The sequence below is a fragment of the Aegilops tauschii genome, chromosome 5, assembly GCF_002575655.3.
Source record: "Aegilops tauschii subsp. strangulata cultivar AL8/78 chromosome 5, Aet v6.0, whole genome shotgun sequence".
Taxonomy (NCBI): Eukaryota; Viridiplantae; Streptophyta; class Magnoliopsida; order Poales; family Poaceae; genus Aegilops; species Aegilops tauschii.
Window position 1 is genome coordinate 54,458,115 of NC_053039.3, and position 23,333 is coordinate 54,481,447.

The 23,333-nt window shown below is 44.8% G+C and overlaps 1 protein-coding gene and 1 long non-coding RNA gene across 2 annotated transcripts; one reads left to right on the forward strand and one right to left on the reverse strand.

Annotated features, from left to right (window-relative positions):
• Positions 1-2,347: 2,347 nt before the first annotated feature.
• LOC109765307 (wall-associated receptor kinase 5-like) lies at positions 2,348-13,889 on the forward strand. Its single transcript, XM_073498808.1, has 3 exons — positions 2,348-3,275; positions 11,422-11,463; positions 12,688-13,889. Exons 1-3 carry the CDS (start codon positions 2,348-2,350, stop codon positions 13,887-13,889), a joined length of 2,172 nt encoding a protein of 723 aa, XP_073354909.1.
• On the reverse strand, positions 3,996-6,368 carry LOC109765305 (uncharacterized). The gene is made up of 3 exons (XR_002233381.3): positions 6,086-6,368; positions 5,782-6,010; positions 3,996-5,206 (listed from the first exon to the last, which is right to left on the reverse strand). It is a non-coding gene; the product is annotated as an uncharacterized lncRNA (long non-coding RNA).
• Positions 13,890-23,333: the final 9,444 nt, after the last annotated feature.

The following is a 23,333-nucleotide window of genomic DNA, read 5'->3' on the forward strand; positions in this document are numbered from 1 at the left end:
AGGGACATGTTATGGTCTATGTGTTCACACATGTATTACGATTTCTGGATAACACAATTATAGCATGAACAATAGACAATTATCATGAACAAGGAAATATAATAATAACCATTTTATTATTGCCTCTAGGGCATATTTCCAACACTACTCGGCGCGCCGAAATCGCGCGCATCCGGTCCTCGCTGCCGGAGCCGGCATGGAACCAGCCGAGGTACACCCCCGATAGCAACGCATTGTGGATGGCGTACTTCGAGTGGCGCGACGAGGAGCAGATCGCCTACACCAATGGCGTCAAGCCCCCACGGCCACCTCAACTCCTAGGGGCGGCACCAATGGTGGGGCGTCCCCGGCCGCACCCTCGAAGCCGTCCTCGAGCACATCGAGGCCGGCAACACGCCGCGCCTGGAGTACCCGGCGCCCCCTCCTTATCCCGCCGCCGTGGTAGCTCCTGGACGCTGCGGTGAATGGAGACGGCGACCTCGTCGTCGTCGGGCTCTGGCTCTCTTTCCTCCGGTTCGCCGGCGCTCCGCCCCATCAAGCCGGAGCCGCAGGAGACACTACTTGGGCGCGCACCCGCGGTGGCGCCCTTGTCATCAACGAGGGCGGCCGCCCCTCTCCTTCTTCTTCCCGCCTCGTCAGGCCAAAGACCGAGCCGGGTTTGCTCCCCGTGAAGAAGGAGCACGAGGCCATGGCCGCCGCAGCCGAGACCGCCCTCAAGTGCGCGAAGGCGGACTACGTCCGTGAGCAGATGGAGCGCCAGCGCCGCGCCTTCGAGGAGATTGCCGCTCGGCGCCGCGGACGCGAGGAGGGCGGCGCCGTCATCCTCGACAGCGACGCAAGGAGGCGCCCGCGCCGTCCAACCCCCCGCGCATCGACGACACTGGTCAGGGGTGCAACAGGAACGACGGCTGCACGCAGCATGGCGGCTACGATGACGGCGACATTGCCGTGCATGCACAAAACAAGGTTCTTTTTTCCATTCATGCACGTCATCGGCGTCACCGTCACGCCCGCCCTCCGAACCCACCCTCGTCGCGTGCGTGCATGTGGCACTCGTGGGGACGTACGACGTCCACTCAGCTTCTCGTCGCACCACCCACCTAGTTCGTGGCGCGACGATGAGCTTCAACGGTCATGATGCCAGCCGCCGGCCCTCGGTCGTCTTCGCCAATCGATCAGTCGGTTGTCCAGATCGCCGGCTTCACCCATTCATGCACACCAATCACTACTTGTCCTGGGTTTGGGTCACCGCCGCGTGGACCGATGACACCACCGTTCAAGCTCCACCTTAGATTCCATTCCATGGACCATGCCAGCCCATGCATGGACAGCTCAACACCAAGCATCTTGCGGTTACGCTTGTCGTCCGCGCCCAAACTAATGCACTCAATCCCGTCCGCAACGGCCACAAACGATAGAATAGATAGGCCAGCTACATCGAGTTAGCGTCGTGCCGTGACTCCCTCCTCCGCGAAGGGGGGGCCAACCGCCATCGACGGCGGCCGTGGTACCACGACCGGGCCATCTTTCCACGGTCGGCCGCCATGAACCGAATACGCTTCACTCACTTGATCGGATGCCACATATACAGAAAAAACATGTTTCTATCTTTTTGGTAGTAGTGGACAAGACGGGAAGAAAAGGTCGGAGAAACACAAGTGCACAAACCAACCGTGAGGCCTCACGCCTAGCTTCAACTGTCTACTTTAACACTGTGTATAGATTAAACCACCGACGCGACGGGCCCGCGCATTCGTCGTTCCCACCGACATGCAGCTCGGTTGAAATTCCATGTCAAATTTTTTGGGGTCTGAATCCTGCTCACGTTTTCGCGGTTAGTCACAAACTGTAGAAAACATCTTGGACCACTCCCGCTCATGAGTTCCAAACATCGCGAGGCATGAAAATTGTGAGGCTGCTATCATGCTACGTACAGTAGTAGCCTTCGTCAACCAATGTGTAAACTCCGTAGAAACGTTCGCCTTGCCTGCCGTCCTGGATTGTTAAGATGTGTTTACGGACCAAGTTACCTTTGACTGTTTGAATGCTTCCGAGTTAGGCAATGAGTTCACGCATAGTAGATTGTGTTGTTGCCGGCCATTGCCCCTGCTGCCGGCCAGTTACAAGTCTTCCCTTGACGGCAACAAGCTATGAACTCCCTGCTGTAAATAATTTAGATTGTAAATTAATTAATGAACAAGACCAGTTAGATTTTTGGGTGGAGTACGTGTGATTGTTTTTTTTTCACAAATTCAAGGACAGCCAGTGGTAAGTGCAGGGCTCGCCCTTGCATTTAAGAGAAGCAGGATGTACGGAGGCTTAACCACCCACCGATATTCAACGAACAATGCCGTGGATGGCATGGATGTTGCTGCTATTGCCATTAGCTGCATGGGCAACCACTGCCTCTAGCTCCTTGGTGGCGAAGCCAGGCTGCCAGGCCCGATGCGGCGGCATCGAAGTCCCCTACCCGTTCGGCATAGGCGCCGGCTGCTTCCGCCCGGGCTTCGAGATCGTCTGCAACAACATGACGCCGTTTTTGCCGGACGCCACCGTCGCAGGCCGAAAGCGCCTCGCCGAGCCCGTGCGCGTGCTGAGCCTGAACCTGACCGTGAAAGCGGGCGCGCGGGTCCAGGTGCAGCTGCCTGTGGCGTACATGTGCTTTGACGCTGCCGGCAACGAGATCGCCGGCAGCTTCGACGGCAGGCTGACGGTCAACAAGGAGCAGGTGTACCGCATCTCCAACACCTTCAACGAGCTCTTCGTCCTTGGCTGCAACACCCTCGCCTACGCCGGCAGAGGATCGCGTTCGAACGCAACATCGGACGGCTACTATAGCGGGTGCGTGGCCTACTGCAACAAAAAACAGAGGGCGCGGAACAACAAGTGCGACAGCATCGGATGCTGCCGCGTCAACATCTCACCGTTGCTCACCAACACCAGGATGAGCTTCGGGAAATGGTCGGAAGCGCCTGTTGACATCAGGCGCCCCTGCAGCTACGCCTTCATCGTGCAGAAGAACCACTACGTCTTCAAGGCCGCCGACCTGAACATGACGGCGGAACAGGCCAAGCGATGGAGCATGCCACTTTGGCTCGACTGGGCCATCCGCAATGGTAGTAACTCTCTGCGGTGCCCCCTGCTGAGAAAAACGTCAGAATACGTTTGCTTGAGCAACCACAGCAAGTGCGTGAATTCCACCAATGGGGCGGGATATTTCTGCATATGCGAGGAAGGCTACGAGGGCAACCCATACCTTGACAACGGATGCACGGGTAAGGACAATTCTAGCACATTCCCTATTCTCCACTTGTGGCGCAGCCATGGCAATGGGCCATGATGGTGAAAATATTCATATAACCTCGTTAAATGTTTATCTTATAAAATAAAATAATCTATGATATGCATAGGCTACGCGGGAAATTTCAGGTGGCCTTCGTGATTTTCACCCAAACTCCATAAATCTGTCAGTTTGAAATTCTTGACTTAAGAAGTCACTATCGGGCTCCATACCTGTAATATTTGGAGCGTGCTGCAAAAACAACACGTAGACTCCATATTTGGAGGTTGGTGAAGAGAATATAGAGCTTTCTTCATTCATATTGGTTTTGGACATCTAAAAAAACCGGTTGGTGGAGAGAATATATAACTATGTTCATCCATATTCTTTGTGGTGGAACCAGTCCACCCGGATTCAAATCCTAGACGGCAAGCGTGCTTGCATATTTCCTGGATTTACCACACCACAAGAGCTCGATGTGGGCATGTCTCTGCCACCAGTCCTTCGTTCCCTGACTTGCTGAGGAGGCTAGAGTCACGCACTAGCCATCCAGCATCGCCAATTCCATCCTTCGTCCCATCTAGCTTCTACATGTGCTACGTCTCGCCCACCCGAGCTAACTCTCATGGGTGACAAACTCCAGACTCTGTTTTAGCCACCATTTGCCCGACGAGAGCACCCTGGGCCGCCGAGTGCCACCTACAACCTTCTCCCATCACTTATGAATCTCTCCCTGCCCCCGCTCTTACATTCAGTCAATGATGACATCGACACTTAGGGTGTTCAACGACTTGCACCAAGGTATATTTGCCTCAAATTTGTTCATATTTAGTAGTCTAGCTTCTTGTAGATTCGTGTAGATGGCATATGATTCATGATTTGTCTGGATGCCATCATGGTAGAGGGTTTTTGTGATGATCCACCATCATCCTTTGTAATGATCCGAACCTGATAAGATTCGATGTCTCTGTGCTTACTGTGCTAGTCCCTGGCTCGACTCGCTAGCACGCACAGTACATATGAATATCAAATAACAAGTGCATCATTTACTATAACGTATGATCCAGAATTCATAAAGTATTACAAACGGAATAGCACATCGCTAGCTGTATTCAATAACAACAGTGGAAATGTAGCATAATAGACGATGAGTCCCATCACTGCCCACTGGCGAAAAATGCTGAGTGAAGACTCGCGACCCTACTGTATCTCACTGATCATCTGAAAATCCTGCAACATGATAAGTTGCAGCCACAAAGGGTCAATACATTGAATGTATTGGCAAATCACACAATATGATAAAGCAAACCTACATCCACAAAGCAATGTATGACAAACAAAACACGCAAGTTAGTTTGGAGAAGAATGTCTTCACCTACCTCCACTACCTGAACTCACAACCGTCTCTAATTTACTCGCTCAAGATAACCCAAAGATTCTAAATAAACATGACAAGAACTTCAGAAGTATGTCTCAAGTGCGCTCTGTCAGTGGCGCATTCTCTAGGAACAATAGAGCGCTCTGCCAAGGACGCATTCACCTGATTTATGTTCCGAAAACTATACCTCGCCTCAAGTGCGCTCTGTCAATGGCGCATTCTCTAGGGACAATAGAGCGCTCTGCCAGTGACGCATTCACCTGGTTAATTATCCCGAGCCTACGGCTATAAACACTCACCACTTTCATGGAATCACTCGACACATGCCCACGTCTACCATAGCAAGTTGATCACACCATCACATACCACAATCGACAACAAAACATGGTAACACAGGATACACATATCAAGCCAAACATATAGCATAGCATAAAACCACACACGCATAGCAGAATATAGGATGAGCAAAATCAAAAGTGCAAACTTGCCTTGAACGGTGTTGAAGTACTCTAACGCTTAATTCTGGTCCGCTTCACACTCTGGACAATCTATACCATAACGAAGGCACCGATAAATAAACCGTACTCACATAGCCCCACAATAAAGTCAATAGCAAGGAATTCAAATAAAAACTTAATTAACAGAACATATCAGTAGTTATATAATATCTACATGCTAGCAGGATCACAAGGCAAAAAGAATCAACTAATTTGGATCTACGGTTTGAAAAATATGGCCTCCGGATGTTTGAAATCAAATTTAAACAAATTCAAATTTGAATAGTTCAAAAATATTAAATTTTGGTTCTGCGGTATTCGCCTGGTCTCTACGAGTACACAGGAAAAAGAATCGGTCAATTTGGAGATACGGATCTCAAGATATACCTAAATGAACATTTGATATGGAATCTGCCAAAATAAATTGTGCTAAAACAGATTTGTGGAAGAACTGCTGCGGCAGCTGTGGATGTGCCACGTGGCGCATTACTAGTGGCTGGATGTGTTCGGTGCGGGGTCTAAACAGCGAACGGTCACAGCTTACAGAAAAACGGTCCGGGAAATAAAAAAAACAGATGATCTAATATGGACCGTCAGAGAGAGATCCGACGGATGGAAACGCTCACCGGAAAACAGAGGCTGTGTGGTCGCCGGACTTGAACGAGACGGCGGCGGCGCGGCTCGGGCGTGGGCGACGGCGCTTCCCCCGGCGGTTCTCCGGCGAAGGCGAGGTGACGTGCAGACGCGGCGATCAACGGAGGTGACGATGGTAGTTCTAACGGCGAAGGAGGGGTCTCTCTGTGGCCAGCGGCGAACTGCTTCTGTCAACGTCCGTCTGCTCGATTGGGTGCTCCACTGAGAAAAAAAGAATATGAGAGAGATAGAGCGAAGCAGGGGAAACACGACAGGGGAAACAGGAGGTGCTGGTACCCGCGATGGCGACGAAATTCACCGCGAAAGCTTCTGTCAGCGGCGCAAGTTCAGGGAGATCGGGAGGGAGGTGTAGGGCACGGGATCCTTTGATTTTTCCAAAAATCGGATGAGGAGCACACGGGCATCTATATATATGGGTCAACTTGGAGACGGGACTACAGATTTGAGTGAATCCCCAACGGATTGGATTCGGGATTGGGTGTTCATGAGGAACACGCTGGACGTAGGAGATGAGACCGTGGGCCAGAGTGGTCAGCGACAAAAGTTGGAAAGAAGAAAAAACAAATAAGGGAGCTGCGGGGTGGGCTGTCCGGTTGCACTGGAATGGGCCGGCCTGCTAGCGGCTGCTGCTTAGCACGCGCGCGGGCGAGGGATAGCTGGCCGCTGTGCGGCCCGACTACACAGTGCGCGAGTTGTTTTTCTAAAAAATCTTCTACAGGAAGTAAATAAAGCTAAATAAATAGGAAATTAAATCCTAGAAAAATACCAGAACAAATAATAAACCATTATTGCTACAAAAATCAGTGAACATTTTTACAACACAAATGCATTTTTGAAACAATTATTTTATGCAAAACAAGCACATAAAGAGCATTATAATAACAACTAAAAAATAATTTTGAGTTTCTACAAAGCCAAAATAATTTTTGTAAACTCCAGAATATATACTTAGCATTTTCCTAGTATTATTAATAAGGGAGAAGTCATATTATCTCCACTCCAAATATTTTGCCTTAAGTTGCAATAATGATTTGAATAATCAGAAAATTTCAAATATGCATAGAAATCAGGATGCAACATAATGATCCTATTAACATTCCAAATCTAAAAATTTGGGATGTTACATCCTTGGACTATTTTGATGTTGATTTATTCAATGAGGAGACTTTGTTGATGGCTACTCAATGGCTAATGGAAAATGGGAGGAAGACGAATTGTGCAGGGTCATAGCTCGGTCGTTTGACATGTCACCGGAGTGGAGAAGCAGTCCATGCTATGCTCACCCTATACCCAAAAATGCTCGCGACCCGTTTCATATATAAAGAACGACCATACAACCCAGCACATACACTCGACACCACAACACACGCACTCAAGGCAAGATACAATCTGTGTAGAGGAACGGCTAAACATGAAGTGAAGCCGTGCCTGACAAAACGAGGACCCAAGGCGCCATTTTCAAGAAGGTGACGACACTGGAGTGTTTGCCGCTGCCCAATCCATGCATGATCTAGGTCTTCATCCAGAGTCACCCAAGGAAGAATAGTAACCGCAACGATGCCTTCAAGAAGGGAGTGACACCCACGACCGCTCCCGTCGTGGGCCTGTCCAAAGCAAGACTTGCATTGACCTCCGTAAAGTTTATTTAAAAATTCTATGATATGCATAGACTATGCGGGAAATTCCACGTGGCCTTCCTGATTTTCACCTGAACTCCACAAAATCCGCCGGTTTGAAGTTCTTCACTTAAAAAGTCACTCTACCAAGTTTTTTCTTTAACACAGTACAGACACATATGCTCATACAAACGCTCATTCATATGAAAACACACATGCATACCCTACCCCTATGAGCACATTTGAGAGACTGAGTTGACAGATCATCTTGAGATTCGTGAAGTCGCCATGGACATGTTCGTAGTCGATGGGAACGTCTCCTTCCACTAAATACACATCGCCGAAAGGCCTGAAATAAATACAGAAAAATACGAGTACCAATGTCAAGTATAGGACTTGAACCCTGGTGGGCTGAGGATACCACTACCCTCCTAACCATTCAACCACAGGTTGGTTCACACTCTACCAGGTTCCCCAACCATCCCTCCATACCTGTAATATTTGGAGCGTGCTGGAAAAATAACACATAGACTATGTATTTGGAGGTTGGTGGGGAGAATACAGAGCTCTTCTCATCCATATTGGTTGGTGGACATATCAAAAAAGTATTAGTTGGTGGAGAGAATATAGAGCTCTCTTCATCCATATTCGGCAAATTAAGCATAGTTTAGGTGGTTAGTTTCTTTGTAGGGGAACCAACCCACCCTAGGTTCAAGTCCTAGACTTGCCACGGGTGCTCGCATATTTCCTTGATTTATTTCAGATATTTTTTGGTTCTATTCTATGAGCGGTTTGGCATGACCGTCAACTACGAGGCCTATGTTGCTTCCACCTCTAGCCTCTGTACTGGCGTCCATTGGCAGCACTCACCACGGATGACCCGCTCCGGGCCATACCACACACCATGGCTACACCCGTGTGTGCTTCCCACCATTTTCCCGACTACCGCCATGGCCGCATCAAAAGAGCTCGATGTGGGCCTGTCTCTGGCACGAGTCCTCCGTTCCCCGACTTGTTGAGGAAGCCGGAGTCATGTACCAGCCATCCGCCATCGCCAATTCCATCCTTTGCGCCATCTAGCTTCTACCTGTGCTACATCTCACACACCCGAGCTAACTCCCAAGCACCACGGCCGCCGTGTGCCACCTACAACCTTCTCCCACCACTTATTAACCTATCTTTTCCTCCGCTCTTGCATTTGGCCAACGATGGCCTCGACACTCAGGGTGTTCGACGACTTGCCCCAAGGTATATTCGCCTCAAATTTGTTCATATTTAGTAGTCTAGCTTCTTGTAGATTCGTGCAGATGGCATATGATTCACTATTTGTCTATATGTCATCATAGTAGAGGGTATTTTGATGATTCGCCGTCGTTGGACAATTTTGATGTTCATTTATTCAATGAGGAAGATGAGGAGATTTTGTTGATGGTTACTCTATGGATGATGGAAAGTGGGAGGAAGACGAGTTGTGAAGAGTCATAGCTCGGCCGTTTGACATATCACCAGAATAGAGCCGATGACCATGACATGCTCATTCTATATAACCTCTGCATCTCTTCTAGCAACGCTTACAGATATCAATATATTGTTTTAGCAAATTGACTAAGTCAAGTAAGCTAACGAAACATTATTCACGCAACGGAGAAATGTGGTTCATGGGATTTACTAGTTCCTAGAAGGTGACCACAACACTTTGGGTGGTTCCATATGGTACTCTTGCCTATTTGACCAATGAGTATCTTTGAATGGTCAAAGATGCATCCATAGGCGCGGGAGAAAGTTTTCCGATGTTGCAATCAGGGTTTACAAAGCAGAGTATTTTAGGGCACCCAATGTTGATAACACGTCGAGGATTCTAGAAATGGGTGAAGTAAGAGGCTAACTAGGTATGCTTAGAAGCATTGACTGGACATGTTGGAGCTGGAAGAATTTCCATGCATGTCATGGACAATTCACCACACATTGCCATGATCCAACTATCATTTAGGAAGGGGTTATCTCTAATGACTTGTAGATTCACCATTGCCATTTTGGCATCATGGTTCTCACAATGGCATCAATGACTTGCAGAGATCTCATCTTTTTGCTAGGCTAGCAAGTGGTGATGCTCTGACATGCAACATTAATGTCAATAGGCATGATTATGATCAAGGCTACTATCTTGCCGATGGCATCTAGTATTCATGGTCAACATTTGTCTAGACAGTTCCAAATCATAAAGGTAATGAAAATAAACACTTTGCCAAGTGTCAATAATGAGCGAGGAAGGATATTGGTGGAGCATTTGGAATGTTGCGAGCTTAGTTTGCAATTGATCGAGGTCTTACTCACTTCTAGGACAATAAGACCTTCTGAAAGATTATGGAGTGTTGTGTGATTCTAGACATGATCATTGAGAATGAGAGGTATGCACATTGGACTACGACTATGGCTATGTTGGCCAAACTATCAGACCTGGTAGGAACCCATACCACATTTAGGCTTTTCTTGGTGAAGATCCCATTGAGCATCAGGGGTGGCTACATGCACGATAGCGTGTTTACATTCTTTCGATCATGATTATTAGTTAATTTGGAGTATTTGCTTCATCAGATTATCTGTTGTCATAAATTACTTGTTTTATCGGGTTATTTGTTGCATTCAGACCTTCTCATTTCATTTAAATTTGAATTCAATTTGTGTGAACCTATCGATTCGAAATGTTGTTGAATTGTTTGACGTCAAAACATGGAAAAATTTGAACTACTTTGATGTGTTTGAGTTAGGATAGAGTTTATATGCACAGAAATATGGGTAATATTTTTTAAGGCTCAAGTTTGGGGAATCTACTTTGTGCATTGCCTTACAGCCTCCACAAAATTTGGAGAGCGCTGTAAGAAATTTTGGAGGCTATATTTATTGGGAATCGGTTGGAATTTCTCTAACATCCCAACCAAGCCGGTGATAAGAAACCTAACCATGTTGCAACTCAACTCAACTCTCAAATTTTCTCACTTTTCGGCGTTAAATCAACATAAGTTTTGACCAAATGGTATATGGGGTTAGATATCTTACAAAGATTCCAAAATGAAAGTGGTGGAGCAGCTCTACATGGCTTGAGAGTGGCCCCACTAATTTTTGATTGTTTTAGACTCACCCTTCAACTGGAAATCTAGGAGTATTTTCATTAGCCTCTCTCAATTCATCGTTTGGACCCGACTCCATGATTCAAAAGTTTACTTAGCACCAGGATTAACCCTTTTTTAATGGGCATCGATTTTTTAATATTTCTACTTTTCCCCGTCAGATCAAAATCGGACAGTTCTCACTCACTAACAAGACATAAGAACTTCTCACTTGCCCTAAGTTTTATAAGAAAAACTTTTCTATGCATTTTTTTAACTAAATAATTGTCATGTGTTGGAATGAGAGTATAAATATTCTAGTATTTTAGCTCATGATTTACATGCACATATTTATGTGATCGTGTAGCAGAAGAATTTGTTTTGGCAAACATTTGTTGGCTTACCAAAAAATCACAATTATTTGGCATGTCAATAAGAGGTGGGAACATTGAGCCGGTTTTGAGGGAAAATGAGGAAAAAGTCAGAGAAGGAAGGAAAAATCAAAAGAGGAAAAGGGAGTTGGAAACATACGTAAGATTAGATGAAGGATGAGTTCGAGAGAACCTTACGGCTTTTTAAGCAGTAGAATTCTTCTCTCTATATTTCTTACTCGCAAGAAAAATTAAACACGTATTGTAGACACGGATAGGTTGACAAGTTTCCAGGGGTGCTATTTGGACTTGACTCATCCCTTTTCTTATATTTAACTTGCACACAGACACATACATTACCCCCCACTACATGTGCATATACTAATAAATCTGCTTCGTGGTGGAGTATGATGAAGTTTTTTACCACGACAAGCCTTCCGACATGCATGCTGCCTTTTGTCAACCAAAATATAGATTCACATGGTCAACTTGGCTTAATGCTTCCATGTTTTATGTAGATATCGACGAGTGTAAACAGCCACAATTGTATGCATGCTTCGGCAAGTGTACCAACAGAGAGGGATCTTTCGAGTGCACGTGCTCACACGGATACCAAGGAAACGCCACCCACAAAGATGGTTGTGTCCAGTCCATAAACACAGGTGGGCACTATTGCTTCATACTTTCCCTAGGATCAAGATGTATATAAACTATCTTAGATAAAGCACAATAGTTTTAAAACATGTACTTCCTCCTTTTCCAAAATTTAAATTTTAGGTTTGTTCTAAGTAAAGCATCTTTAAGCCTAACCAATTATATATAAAATATACCAACATCTTTACGAACGGATTAGCTTCATCAAATCAATTATGAAATGTGTTGTCAAGATGTCTTTATTTGGTGTCACATAGGTTGCTATATTTTTTACACGTTTGTACGACTTAAAAGTTCGACTTATCATAAAGATACTAACATTTTGGAAATGGAGGGAGTAGGTGAAAAGATAGTGTTCCTTCTCAATCATATTTAGAAAATCCCTCTTGTTGTCTTAAATGCAAAGAATATTCTCGTACTTTGTTCTATGTATTAGCTCATGAACAATAAAAATAGAGTATGTTCATGAAAAATAAGCTAAAAATTAGTTATGCGATGCAGATACAATTCAGATTTCTTCTAATAAATCTACATTATACTAATATATTATTTCAAGTGGCGACAATCCCTAATTAAATCAGTTGCAACCCACAATTATATAAGAATGGAATGCCGCCATTTTATAGAGGAGTAAAGAACACAATCAATAAGAAAGTTTATTTTAATGATGCATAGAAGAAGAAACTTATAAGAATATATGTACAATTAAATATGCCATGAAACATATATTTTTTACATTACTACTAACAGATGAATACATTTCAAAATTTTGAGATAGAAGCCAACACTCTCTCTAGCTACACATACTATTATCTACGTCCTTTCTCATGCGAACCACCTGCGATTGTGGTTAGTGGCTGGTTAGTGGTGGTTAGCGGACTTACATGGGTTAAATATTGACCCCTCCTATTAGTTGGGTCACCTCAATTTGAGACATAGTTTTGGCTGGATATTGATATTTTTGAAATTTGAACCTGGTATAGTTAGTAGATTTTTGGTCAATTGGGTGATACCTCTCCCCCTAACAAGACTTCAAACCCTGAGTCCAACCTCATATTTGTTCTTTTAATTACTATTGAGTTATGTCACCGCATACGCTAATTGTGTGCCCATCGATCTATTTTTTGCAGGTTTAATCATTGGCCTATCAGTTTCTAGTGGCCCAACTATTCTAATTTTGTTTCTTGCCTCAAAGATAATAGTACGCAAGCTTAAGCATCAGAAGGAACAGAAGTTGAGACAAAAGTTCTTCAATCAAAATCGTGGACAATTGTTGCAAAAATTGGTATCTCATAGGTCAGATATTGCAGAGAGGATGATCATCCCACTAAGGGATCTAGAAAAGGCCACAAACAAGTTCCATCCAACTCGTAAGCTTGGTGGTGGAGGGCATGGTACCGTATACAAAGGAATTTTATCAGACTTGCATGTTGTTGCAATCAAAAGGTCAAATATTGTGGTCAAGAGTGAGATTAACGAGTTTATAAATGAAGTTTCCATACTCTCACAGATCAATCATAGGAACATTGTAAAGCTTTTTGGATGTTGTCTTGAGACAGAAGTCCCCTTGTTGGCTTATGAGTTCATTTCCAATGGAACCCTATGTGATTATCTTCACAAGAAACCACTAAGATCAGTACCTTGGCGAGACATATTAAGGATTGCAGTAGAAATTGGCAAAGCCCTTTCTTACCTTCACTCGGGTATTTCTGTCCCCGTAATACACAGAGATATAAAGTCCACCAATATACTTCTTGATGATGCTTTGACAGCGAAGGTGTCTGACTTTGGAGCTTCAAGGTACATTCCTAAAGATAAAACAACAATTACAACAGTGGTGCAGGGAACGTTGGGATATTTAGATCCTATGTACTTTTATTGTGGCCGTCTAACAGAAAAAAGTGATGTTTATAGCTTTGGAGTTATTCTCATTGAGTTGCTTACAAGGAAGATGCCAATTATATATAGATCCTCCACTGGTGATGGGCTAGTTGCACAATTTGTTGAACTACTTGCAGAAGGTAAATTGGTAGAAATACTAGATCCGCAAGTAATTGAGGAGGGTGGTACCCAAGTTGAAGTGGTAGCTTCTCTAGCTATGTCGTGCATAAAGCTAAGAGCAGAGGAGCGACCAACTATGAGGTCAGTGGAGATGACACTAGAAGCACTTCAAGGACCCAAAGAACATTTTCGGATTCGGGATGCAACATACGAGGGGAGTTATTCGGCAATGAGATATACACCACCAGTAAGAAGGGCAAGCTTAGAGGACACGAGCAGGCAATATAGTCAAGAAGAAGAGTTTGTGTTGTCCGCAAGCTACCCTCGATAGTCTTACTTACAGTTTACATGTGAAAGAGTTGGTATGTATAACATGCACGTGTGTTGTGTATGTTCGAACATTGTGTGTGCTTCAATTTATTGTTACTTTAATGTTATGTTTCTAATCAAAGTATGTCAATTACATGGGTTGATTGTTTCTTTATTGAACAACTGCTTCCTTCATAATGTGGGCACTCACCGTATAGTACATAAACTTATTTGGCTTCAAGCTGGGTTGCCCTAATTTCCATTGCTCATATAATAGAAACTCCGAAACAAAATTCAAGGTGTATGTAGTGCTCAAAACGTTGTTGGTCAAAGATATAGTTAGCTAGTGCGGTTTCAAACTTCAAGGTATATTTTCTATTTCAAAATTCAAGATGATTTCAAAAATAACTAGCAAAGTAGCCCCTTCTTGTAAATCTACGCGTACAACATATTATTTCATAATTTTGAATCTTATATTGGAAATTAATATTTCGCAACTTTTAAGGGACGATTTCGGTGGACAATATATCTACGAGAGACCTCTAGAAATAGTTATTAATGATATATGCTGAATAAATTAATTTGAATTTTATTAGTTATATTATTTTATGAAAACAATATATTTATTCTCTTTTAAAACCTTATATACGATAATACTATTATTTAGTAATTCTTAAGATACTCATATGCTACTTAAAACGAACTTGAAAGATTATAATTTTTCTAAAAAGTGTACTTTAATCTTTTTGTGTGCATTTTTTTATAATGACAGAAGACTCTAGTATAGTTGTTGTTTTATAGTGAATGGATAAAATATGATGGGAGTTATTTTTACAAATAAAAATAATTAGGGTCAAATCTCAACTTTCAATCTTATGTGAGATACCTTTATTTCACAAATTTAAATGGGCATTTTTGGTGAAAACAAATGGCAGTGGGACCCCCTGGGTATGCCCATGTGAAGAATTCTGCCTAATAGACCCTAACGGCCTGAGTCTATCCGAAGGATCACTCGGTGGGGCCGGCATAGATAATCTCATCCGACTGAATACTACATTTCTTCTTTAAAGCTTCTACTCCCTCTGTTCCAAAATAGATGACCCAACTTTGTACTAACTTTATACTAAAGTTAGTATAAGGTTGAATCATCTATTTAGAACGGAGAGAGTACATCATTAGCAATTGTTTCCGCCTTATCAAATAAAACTCCCATTCTATCAATTTTTTCTGCAAAAGAATTATTCGGTTCTTTTTGAGAAGTGATACATTCTTTAATCATTGCCTCTAGATTAGTGGGTGTTTGATTACTTCCATAAGAGCTGTTTAAAATATATGGCTTAGTGAATGAGTATGGTGCCCCATGTTTGGTTTTGGTAATTTATAACAATCACTATGTAGAGAAAAGTCTGAAATAAACCTTGAATTCGTATTCTCGGTCTAAATCAAACCCTCATCTCAAATTCCTTGAAATTGGCACCCCCGTCCTTTGTAATCCCGGTCCATCCCGGTGGTTTTGACCTGAAATCTTGTTTGGGCTCCGGGATTGCTTACGTGGCACAGGGTGAACGGAGAATCCAACATTTTCTTGCCATGGAGCTTGCTGGTGACGTACTGTAGGTTGTACTCCCATGGTTGAACCTCTGGTTCCAACATGGCTCCCCATCGGCAACGGTCCGGCGCGTAGATGGTCACGATGGACAGTAGGTCCTGGTCGGCATTGGTCACCACCTGGTGCTCGACGCTCTTTTATCCGTCGTTAGTGAGCAGAGTTGTTGAGATTGACAACGAGCGCGCGGGATGGGGTGAACGTGCACCCAGGCGCTAGCCCGGAGGACCTGCAGCCTCGCGCAGCCGGCGTCATGGTGGAGCACGGTGACCGTGCTCCCGTCCAGTAAAAGAAGTTCATCCACACTGGCTGCACCACATCGCGGGACATCCTTGTGAGTGCGTCGAGAGCCATGCCACAGACTGGGCTGCCGGATGGACGCCGGCGTGACACCGAGCGCCAGCATGTTGCATCAGTCGAGCTTCTGATCGTCGGCGGAGACAAAGGCGTGGCCATAGCCCTGGATGTGTGCGGCACCATTGTTTACCTCTCTCTCTCTCTCTCCCCTTAATCGACAGCATGAAAAACTCCCTCGCCAGCCTCTCCGTCTCGTCCAGCAGCTCGCCGTCAATGTCGTGGTCTCAGTTTGCGTTTTGCAGTACAATAAGCTGGGCCACGACGTACACGCTGCTCTGGCCTGTCGCTCGCTGCATGTGGTCGCTTGAAGTTCGGTCAGTCGGCCATGTCCCGTCGCAGTGGAGTCGCTGTGCTCCGAAAACACATGCATGGCATGGCCTGATCGTTATGCTCATGCATTAGAGCATCTCCAGCCGTTGTGGCCCCCAGAGGCGTTTTTTCGGCCTCCTGAGAAGGCACCGGCGGATTTTTTGCATCTGGGACAAGAAATTTTCCAGCCGCCCCCCACCCGACCGACGAATGCACTGCGCACGAGTCCACAGAGCTCGACCGCCGCCGCTCCGTCCTCGTGCCCCGCGTGCGCGGTGAGGAACCCGGCGAGCATGGACGCGGGCGTGACTCGTGGGGTGACCATGGAGAAGACGACGCCCGCGCACGGCGGGGGGCGATGTTGCTTGCCGGTGAAGCCCGACAGCGGAGGCAACTTGAGGCCGGGGCAGCTTGCCGGTGACTCGCAAACCGGCGAAGGCGCGGACGCGCATGGATGGAGGCGAGGCCCGGCTCAGCCGGCAGCGTGCGGGATGCATAGAGCCCATGCTTGGGGGCGGAACCGACTGGGGCCGGACTTGGCGAAGGCTGCAGGGCGGCTTTGGAAGCAGGCGGCAGCAGCGGCGTCCGGCCGGTGCCGGTGAGGCTGCGGAAACGGCGACGGGTCGAGGTGTGCCGCGGGCGGCTCAAAACGGAGAGCAGGAGGCAGAGCTCGACGGGGGCGGCTTTGGCTCGGGAGGACCCGGGACGGCGCCCAGCCGCGCTTCCCAACGGCGGTCTCGGCGCGCACCTAGACCTCGAGCGAGCGTTCGCGACGACTTCCTCGCCGGGCAGGTCGAGGCGCCGCGGGACGACAGCCTCGCGCGCTCCAACTCGGGGCGAATGTGAAGATGATGCCCGGCGACCAGCTGGCCATCGGCAAGGAGACGGGCCGTCGGCTCGGCATGCTCCCATCGGCCTCGGCGCGCCCCTGGACTGGAGCCGGCCCGGGTCCACGCCGAGCACCACGCTCAGGTGCCCTGGTCCATGCTGGACACGCCGGACACCACGCTCTGGCGCCGACGCCTCGAAATCCGGCGTCGGTATGAACTCTTCGAGCACGAGCGGCAGCCTCACCGCTGCGCCGCCATGGCTCCCCATCTGGCCATGTGCGCTCCGCTCCGCGAGCCCTCCCCGCCCTGGCCATGCGCGCTCCGCTCCGCGAGCCCCGGCCATGCGTGCGCCGCCACGGCCGCGCGAGCCCTGCTCCGGCTGTGTGTGGTAGGTGGTGTCGTGGTGGAAGGAAGAGGAGAGGAGAGAGGAGAAAGAAAAGAGAGAAAGGAGAGGAGAGATGAGAGAGAGGGGTGAAAGAGGGGCTGGCAAGTGGGCCGTTGCATGCGAAAAAGAGATGACGGCGTTCCCAGCTGCCTCCCGGGGGACTGGGTTTGGGATGGGCGTACCGGCCGTAACTTTCGTCAAAACCGGCGCAAAACAGGTTCTTGGGACCCCGAGTGGGTCGTTTTTTGCGTGCCGGCGTCTAAAAATGCGCCTGGGGAGGCTTCTTGGGGGCCTTAGTGGAGATGCTCTTATTGATCGGCATGATTAATTCAAGTACGCAGTCCTATCTTGCAGAGATGGCAATAAAAGTGTGTGCAATGGCTTATCTCTTAGCTTTATCTTCACTAACTAGCTATTCCTAAAAACGTGATGAGACATATTATGCTAAGAGATCATCGCTTAAATAAGAGAAGACTAGCCTTTTCTTATGAATTTTCTCTCCTCCACCTCAGCATTTATTCTATATGGCACTACTAAGATAGCACCATTGTACATGCCCGGTCAGCACGGCGCAGGTCGCGGACATAAGCCGGCCTACGATTTCCCCTCAATCCAGTGCCAAATAAGCAATCACAATGCCCAAATGATCTTTGAGCGACAAACGACCGGGGTCGACTTCGACCGGGATTGAAAAGGACATGATGCTAGTTTTAGGGATTTCGACATGAGGGTTCGATTCAGACTATGTATATAAATTTAAATTTTATTTTAGACTTTTCCCATGAATCATACTAGGACAATGCTCGTGCGTTGCAGTGAGATATAAATATTTTAGTACCTGTAAATAAATATTTATCAAATCCTGCCTGTTATTTACCTTATTAATGTGATTGTGTAAATAAATATTTGATAAGTAAATTTAAGTGATATTAGTTTAGAAAGTAACTAAATTACGATGATTGATTAGCATACAGGGAAGGTGTGGACAAAGGACGCGGTGAGACAAAGAAAACCCGCAGAACAAAAAAAGGTGGAAGGACGTGATGAGTGGAGGGAGCCTAGGGGACTGCCGGTGTAGATGCGCGGGTACTCGGCTCGGAGGGCAGCGAGGACGCCGGCTTCTAGGTCGTCGAAGTTGTTGAGTATTAGCGCGCCGGCCTTGGTGCAGCCGTTGGCCTCCACGATGTTGAAACGGAGGCCAGAGTCGTCCGGGTCGGTCGTGCGGACGAAGCTGGAGGTGTCTCTGGGGCTGATCGGCGGCATGCCCGGGATCCAGTCGATGACCGTTCTACTCGGGTGTCCGTTCCTCAAGCAGCTCTCGTCTGCGAACGTACGTAAGCATAATATATAACAACCCGCAAAAAAGAAACATATAATAGTACAAACGATGAAGCGAATAAATAATCAGAAAGAAGAGTGGGGTTTCCACTCTCGGAAGTAGTTAACGACACCCCTCATGAACAATAAATTCGAAAAAAAAAGATCTGAAATTTTATGACATCAAATATGCTCAAACGTTTTGTGTGCTTGTAAAAATCGTGTGCTAATGTGATTGATGTTTCTCAATAGGTAAGAAATAGTTGTAGTTCAATCGACTTCATAACCCTTAGACTAATGTGCGCCAAGATTTATGGCCCTACAAGAAAATTTTGGAGAGCTCCTCCTCGCCTTCTGAGCCAATAACGAGGCACGCAACTTGCTCACGACACGCCGGTTCTCCCGGATCCTAGTCGCTCGGTTCGTACTTAACCGGTTGCGGTTGATCATTGACTTTTCGAGAAATGCAGGAAAAAAATCCAAAAATCTCACAAATTTGAAAAGGTTTACGAGTTTAAAAAAAGTTTGTGAACTAGAAAAAGTTCAAGAGTTCAAAAAAAGACACGGGATTTCAAAAAAGTTCATGCGTTCAAAAAATATTCATGGATTTGAAAAAAGGTTGTGCATTTGAAAAGCTCAAGAATTTGAAAAGAGTTTACACGTTTGAAAAAAGTTCGTGGAACAAAAAATAAAAGCACAAAAAATGATGAAAAAATAGAATAGAAAATTAAAAGAATGCTCAAAAGCTTATAGAAGCTTCCCAAAGCTAGTCGGAAGCTTCTAGCAGCCTCACAAAACCAGCTGGGGACGTTTAGGAAAAAACAAACAATGAAAGCTTACATCGGCTGGCCCGTTCACATACGACAATGGGACCCCCTATATGACGCACAATGTGTCCAGTATGCATCCGACGCACTGGGCACGCCCTGACTAGGCCAACACATTAGTGCAGTGCTCGGCTTATTTTCCAAACATATTTAAAAATTATGATCAAATTTCTAACATTTTTTTGAAAAGCGAATATAGTTTTAATTACTGAAATAATTTGGGAATGTGAACAAAATTTGAATAAAGTGAACAATTTTGAAATTTTTGAATATTTTTAGAAACATTTTTTAAACCCAAATTTTTTTAGAAAAATCCTTTTTATATTTTTTTATAAATGTTTGAAAACTAAAAATGAGAAAAAAAAACAGAAAATCAAAAAAAAAGATAAAAGAAAAGGGTAACAAGAAAACAAAAAGGAAAAATGAAAAAATGAAACGGACAAACAGAAAGAAACAAAAACAGTTCAGAAAACCTTCTAGGAGGTTCTCAAAACCGGTAAAAACACTTTGGAACCTTCTAGAAGGATGGCAAGTGTGACAACACACGTGTGACTGCACATACTGCATATTGTGTGCCATCCTGCAACTGCATTTTTCTAGGGGTGTCTCAATTGTTCACACCGTACAATAGCCGGCACCTATGCCGAACGGGTAGGGGACGTCGATGCCGCCGCATCGGGCCTGGCAGCCTGGCTTCGCCACCAAGGAGCTAGAGGCAGTGGTTGCCCATGCAGCTAATAGCAATAGCAGCAACATCCATGCCATCCACGGCATTGTTCGTTCAATATCGGTGGGTGGTTAAGCCTCCGTTCATCCTGCTTCTCTTAAATGCAAGGGCGAGCCCATGCACTTACCACTAGCGGTCCTTGGATTGAAAATTGTATTTCTGAACATGTGAAAAAACCAAAAACAATTACAGGTACTCCATCCAAAAATCTAAACTGGTTTTGTTCATTTTTGTGTGGGGATCTGATCTTGTTCGTTAATTAATTTACAATCTACTCCCTCCGTTTCATAATATAAGAGCGTTTTTGACAGTACACTGGTGTAAAGAATACTTTTATATTATGGGAGTATAGTGCAAAGAACACTTTTATATTATGGGATTGAGGGAGTAATTAACTACGGGGAGTTGATATCTTGTTGCCGTCAAGGAAAGCTTCATAGTTCAGCACTCTACTAGCGTATTAAGGTGGGCTATTGGCCGGCAGCAGGGGCAATGGCCGGCAACAATACATTTCTAATCTACGTATGTGCGACCTCATTGCCTAACTCGGAACCATTCAAACAGTCAAAGATAACTTGGTCCGTAAACACATCTTAACAATCCGGGACGGCAGGCCAAGGCGAACGTTTCTAAGGAGTTTTCACACATTTGGTTGACGAAGGCCTCTGTACGTAGCATGATAGAAGCCTCACAATTTTCATGCCTCACGATGTTTGGAACCCTAGTGCAAATCAAGTCAAGGCATATGGCTCATGAACCCTCACTAAACGTTAATCCGTCCCAAATGTTGTTCACTAGAAGGTTTGGGCGTGCTTTGCTGCGATGTTAGTGTTGTTGGGTTTTCGTATAAAAAATTGATGTGTTGCTTGTGTTTTGAAAACTAAGTTTGACTAAATTTGTATAAAAATATATCAATATCCATAATATCAAATTGGTTAAATGGACTTTCATATTTTATTTACTTTGTATTGTGGATGTCTATATTTTTGGCTCTCAAATTGGTTAAAGTTAAAGGAATTTGACTTTTCGTAAAACTAAAACACATATATTTTGGAACTAAGGAAATATTTGGTTTGGCGAGTGGGAGAGATGATAGAGTATGTTTTTTTATAATGTGGTGTTTTGATGGGCCTTTCATGGTGGGATTATGTATTATCCGTTAATCAATCCATATTTATGTGGGGTTATTTTCAGCGTCGGTGGGTGCATGTACTATAGTGGTGCCATAGTATCACGTGTTGGCGCTTCTTTTTTCAAGGTGGTGAAAGGGTGCGTGGGATTGATATATTTTTATGGGCTGGTTGCTACCGATTGATTTGAAAAATTGTAGACCCGGTTAAGAACCAAATCCAAAACTGAATACCTCAGTAGAATAAGAGAGCAAATTAGGAAGCATAGTGAGTTAAAAGAATTGAATGAACGACTTCCTTAAAAAATATAGACCCGGTCAAAATCGGGTGACCCAATTCCAAATCAGAGACCTACATTGCATGTAAGGCCTTCAAAATTAGGGAACATAGTGTAGGGTTCGCGGGATCGGTACGTTTTTATAGGCCGATTGCAATCGATTGATTTAAAAAATTGTTGACCCGGTCATATGAGAACCTCATGCAAAATTGAATACCTCAATCGAATGGAAAAGCCCCAAAACTAGGGAGCATAGTGAATTAAATTTTTTTAATGAGAAAGCTCCTTAGGAAATTGTTGCCCAGTCAAAATCGGATGCTCCAATTCTAAATTGGACATCTCAAATGACTGTGAGGTCTTAAAAATTAGGGAGCATAATATAGTTACTAATTACTAGAAGGGTTGGGCATGCTTTGTTGTGCTATTGGTGTTATTACATTTTCACAAAAAAAATTACTCCCTATATTTTAAAATATTAGGCGCATTAGTTTTCAAAAAGTCACGTTTTCTAAAACAGTTGCCATGGCAACATTTTCTGAAATTGCCGGCATAACAACATTTTTTTAAACTGTTCTCATGGCAACGAAATATTGGCCGTCATGTCGCTTCAAATGGAGATTGAAGATGATCATGGAGGACTCCCGGTGCCCAGGGCTATAACATGTCATGCTATTATGAATTGCCTGAGATGTTTATCCCTTTATTGTTTGCACTCTTTGATTACACAATAGTCAATTATTAGGGGTATCTCTCACAGTAAATATCAAGTTAAAATGTGCTCTTCCTAGTGTTGCAACTTTCTATAACATGTAGCGTTCCAGAGTGCGTCATGTACACATGAGTACAAACTGGACGTGAGGTGTAAGACGGGGATGGTCAGACCATGCATGCACATTGCACTCGGTTGTCTTGAACTTCTAGCAGAATCGTTCTGAGCTCAGAGCACGAATCATCGAAAAATGAACAAGAGTCATATGAAGATATGATCGGCAAAAGCTTGTCCACCAGTCAAAATTCTCATCATTCGTGATGTCCATATCAATGGCTGGGAACTAGATTTGGGTCTTGAATCACTTAAAATCAATTGTGAGAGATATTGATTTAAGTGGGAGCACAATTATGTATTAATTAAGTTTAATCACTAGTGCAAATTAATTATGAATAATATCTATGTGTAGTTTGCGTTATAGTTGTAGAATTATGGCTCACAGTTCCAGCTTTGTTGTTGAAATTGACTGGTTGTTATTTATCTGGTTGAATCTTTATGATTGAGAGGATCGTCCTCTAAGAGTGCCAAGAAGGATTTTTTCCTATTGCATGCTTACAATATTCTCTTGCCAATGCTATGGATGATGAGACTCACGTCCTTCGATCCAAAAGCTAGAATTGCATTACGGTCTACTTGCTTCTGAGAAACCCAAACTTTGAAAATGTTTGTGATAGTTATGTGATATTCTTGGAACTAAAAATTGTTTTCAGAAACAAACAAAGGCTAAAGATATGCGATATCTATAGAAGCGTTTTGTTTGCAAGTTCTAGTGAAGTGTTCAACTATGTTTAAGACTGAAATGCATAAGATCCAGAAGAACACTAGTCATGTGTTGACGGCGAGAATTTATAGAGAAAGAACAAAACCGAAGGATGTAATGAGATTTACACGCATAGGGAAGTTCAGGGCTCACGATCGACACTCTTAAAGTT

Coding starts and splice junctions, on each gene's coding strand:
- LOC109765307 (XM_073498808.1), top strand. CDS start 2,348: ATGCCGTGGATGGCATGGATGTTGCTGCTATTGCCATTAGCTGCATGG. Junction 3,276..11,421: donor CCTTGACAACGGATGCACGG/GTAAGGACAATT, acceptor TGTTTTATGTAG/ATATCGACGAGTGTAAACAG. Junction 11,464..12,687: donor ACAATTGTATGCATGCTTCG/GCAAGTGTACCA, acceptor TATTTTTTGCAG/GTTTAATCATTGGCCTATCA.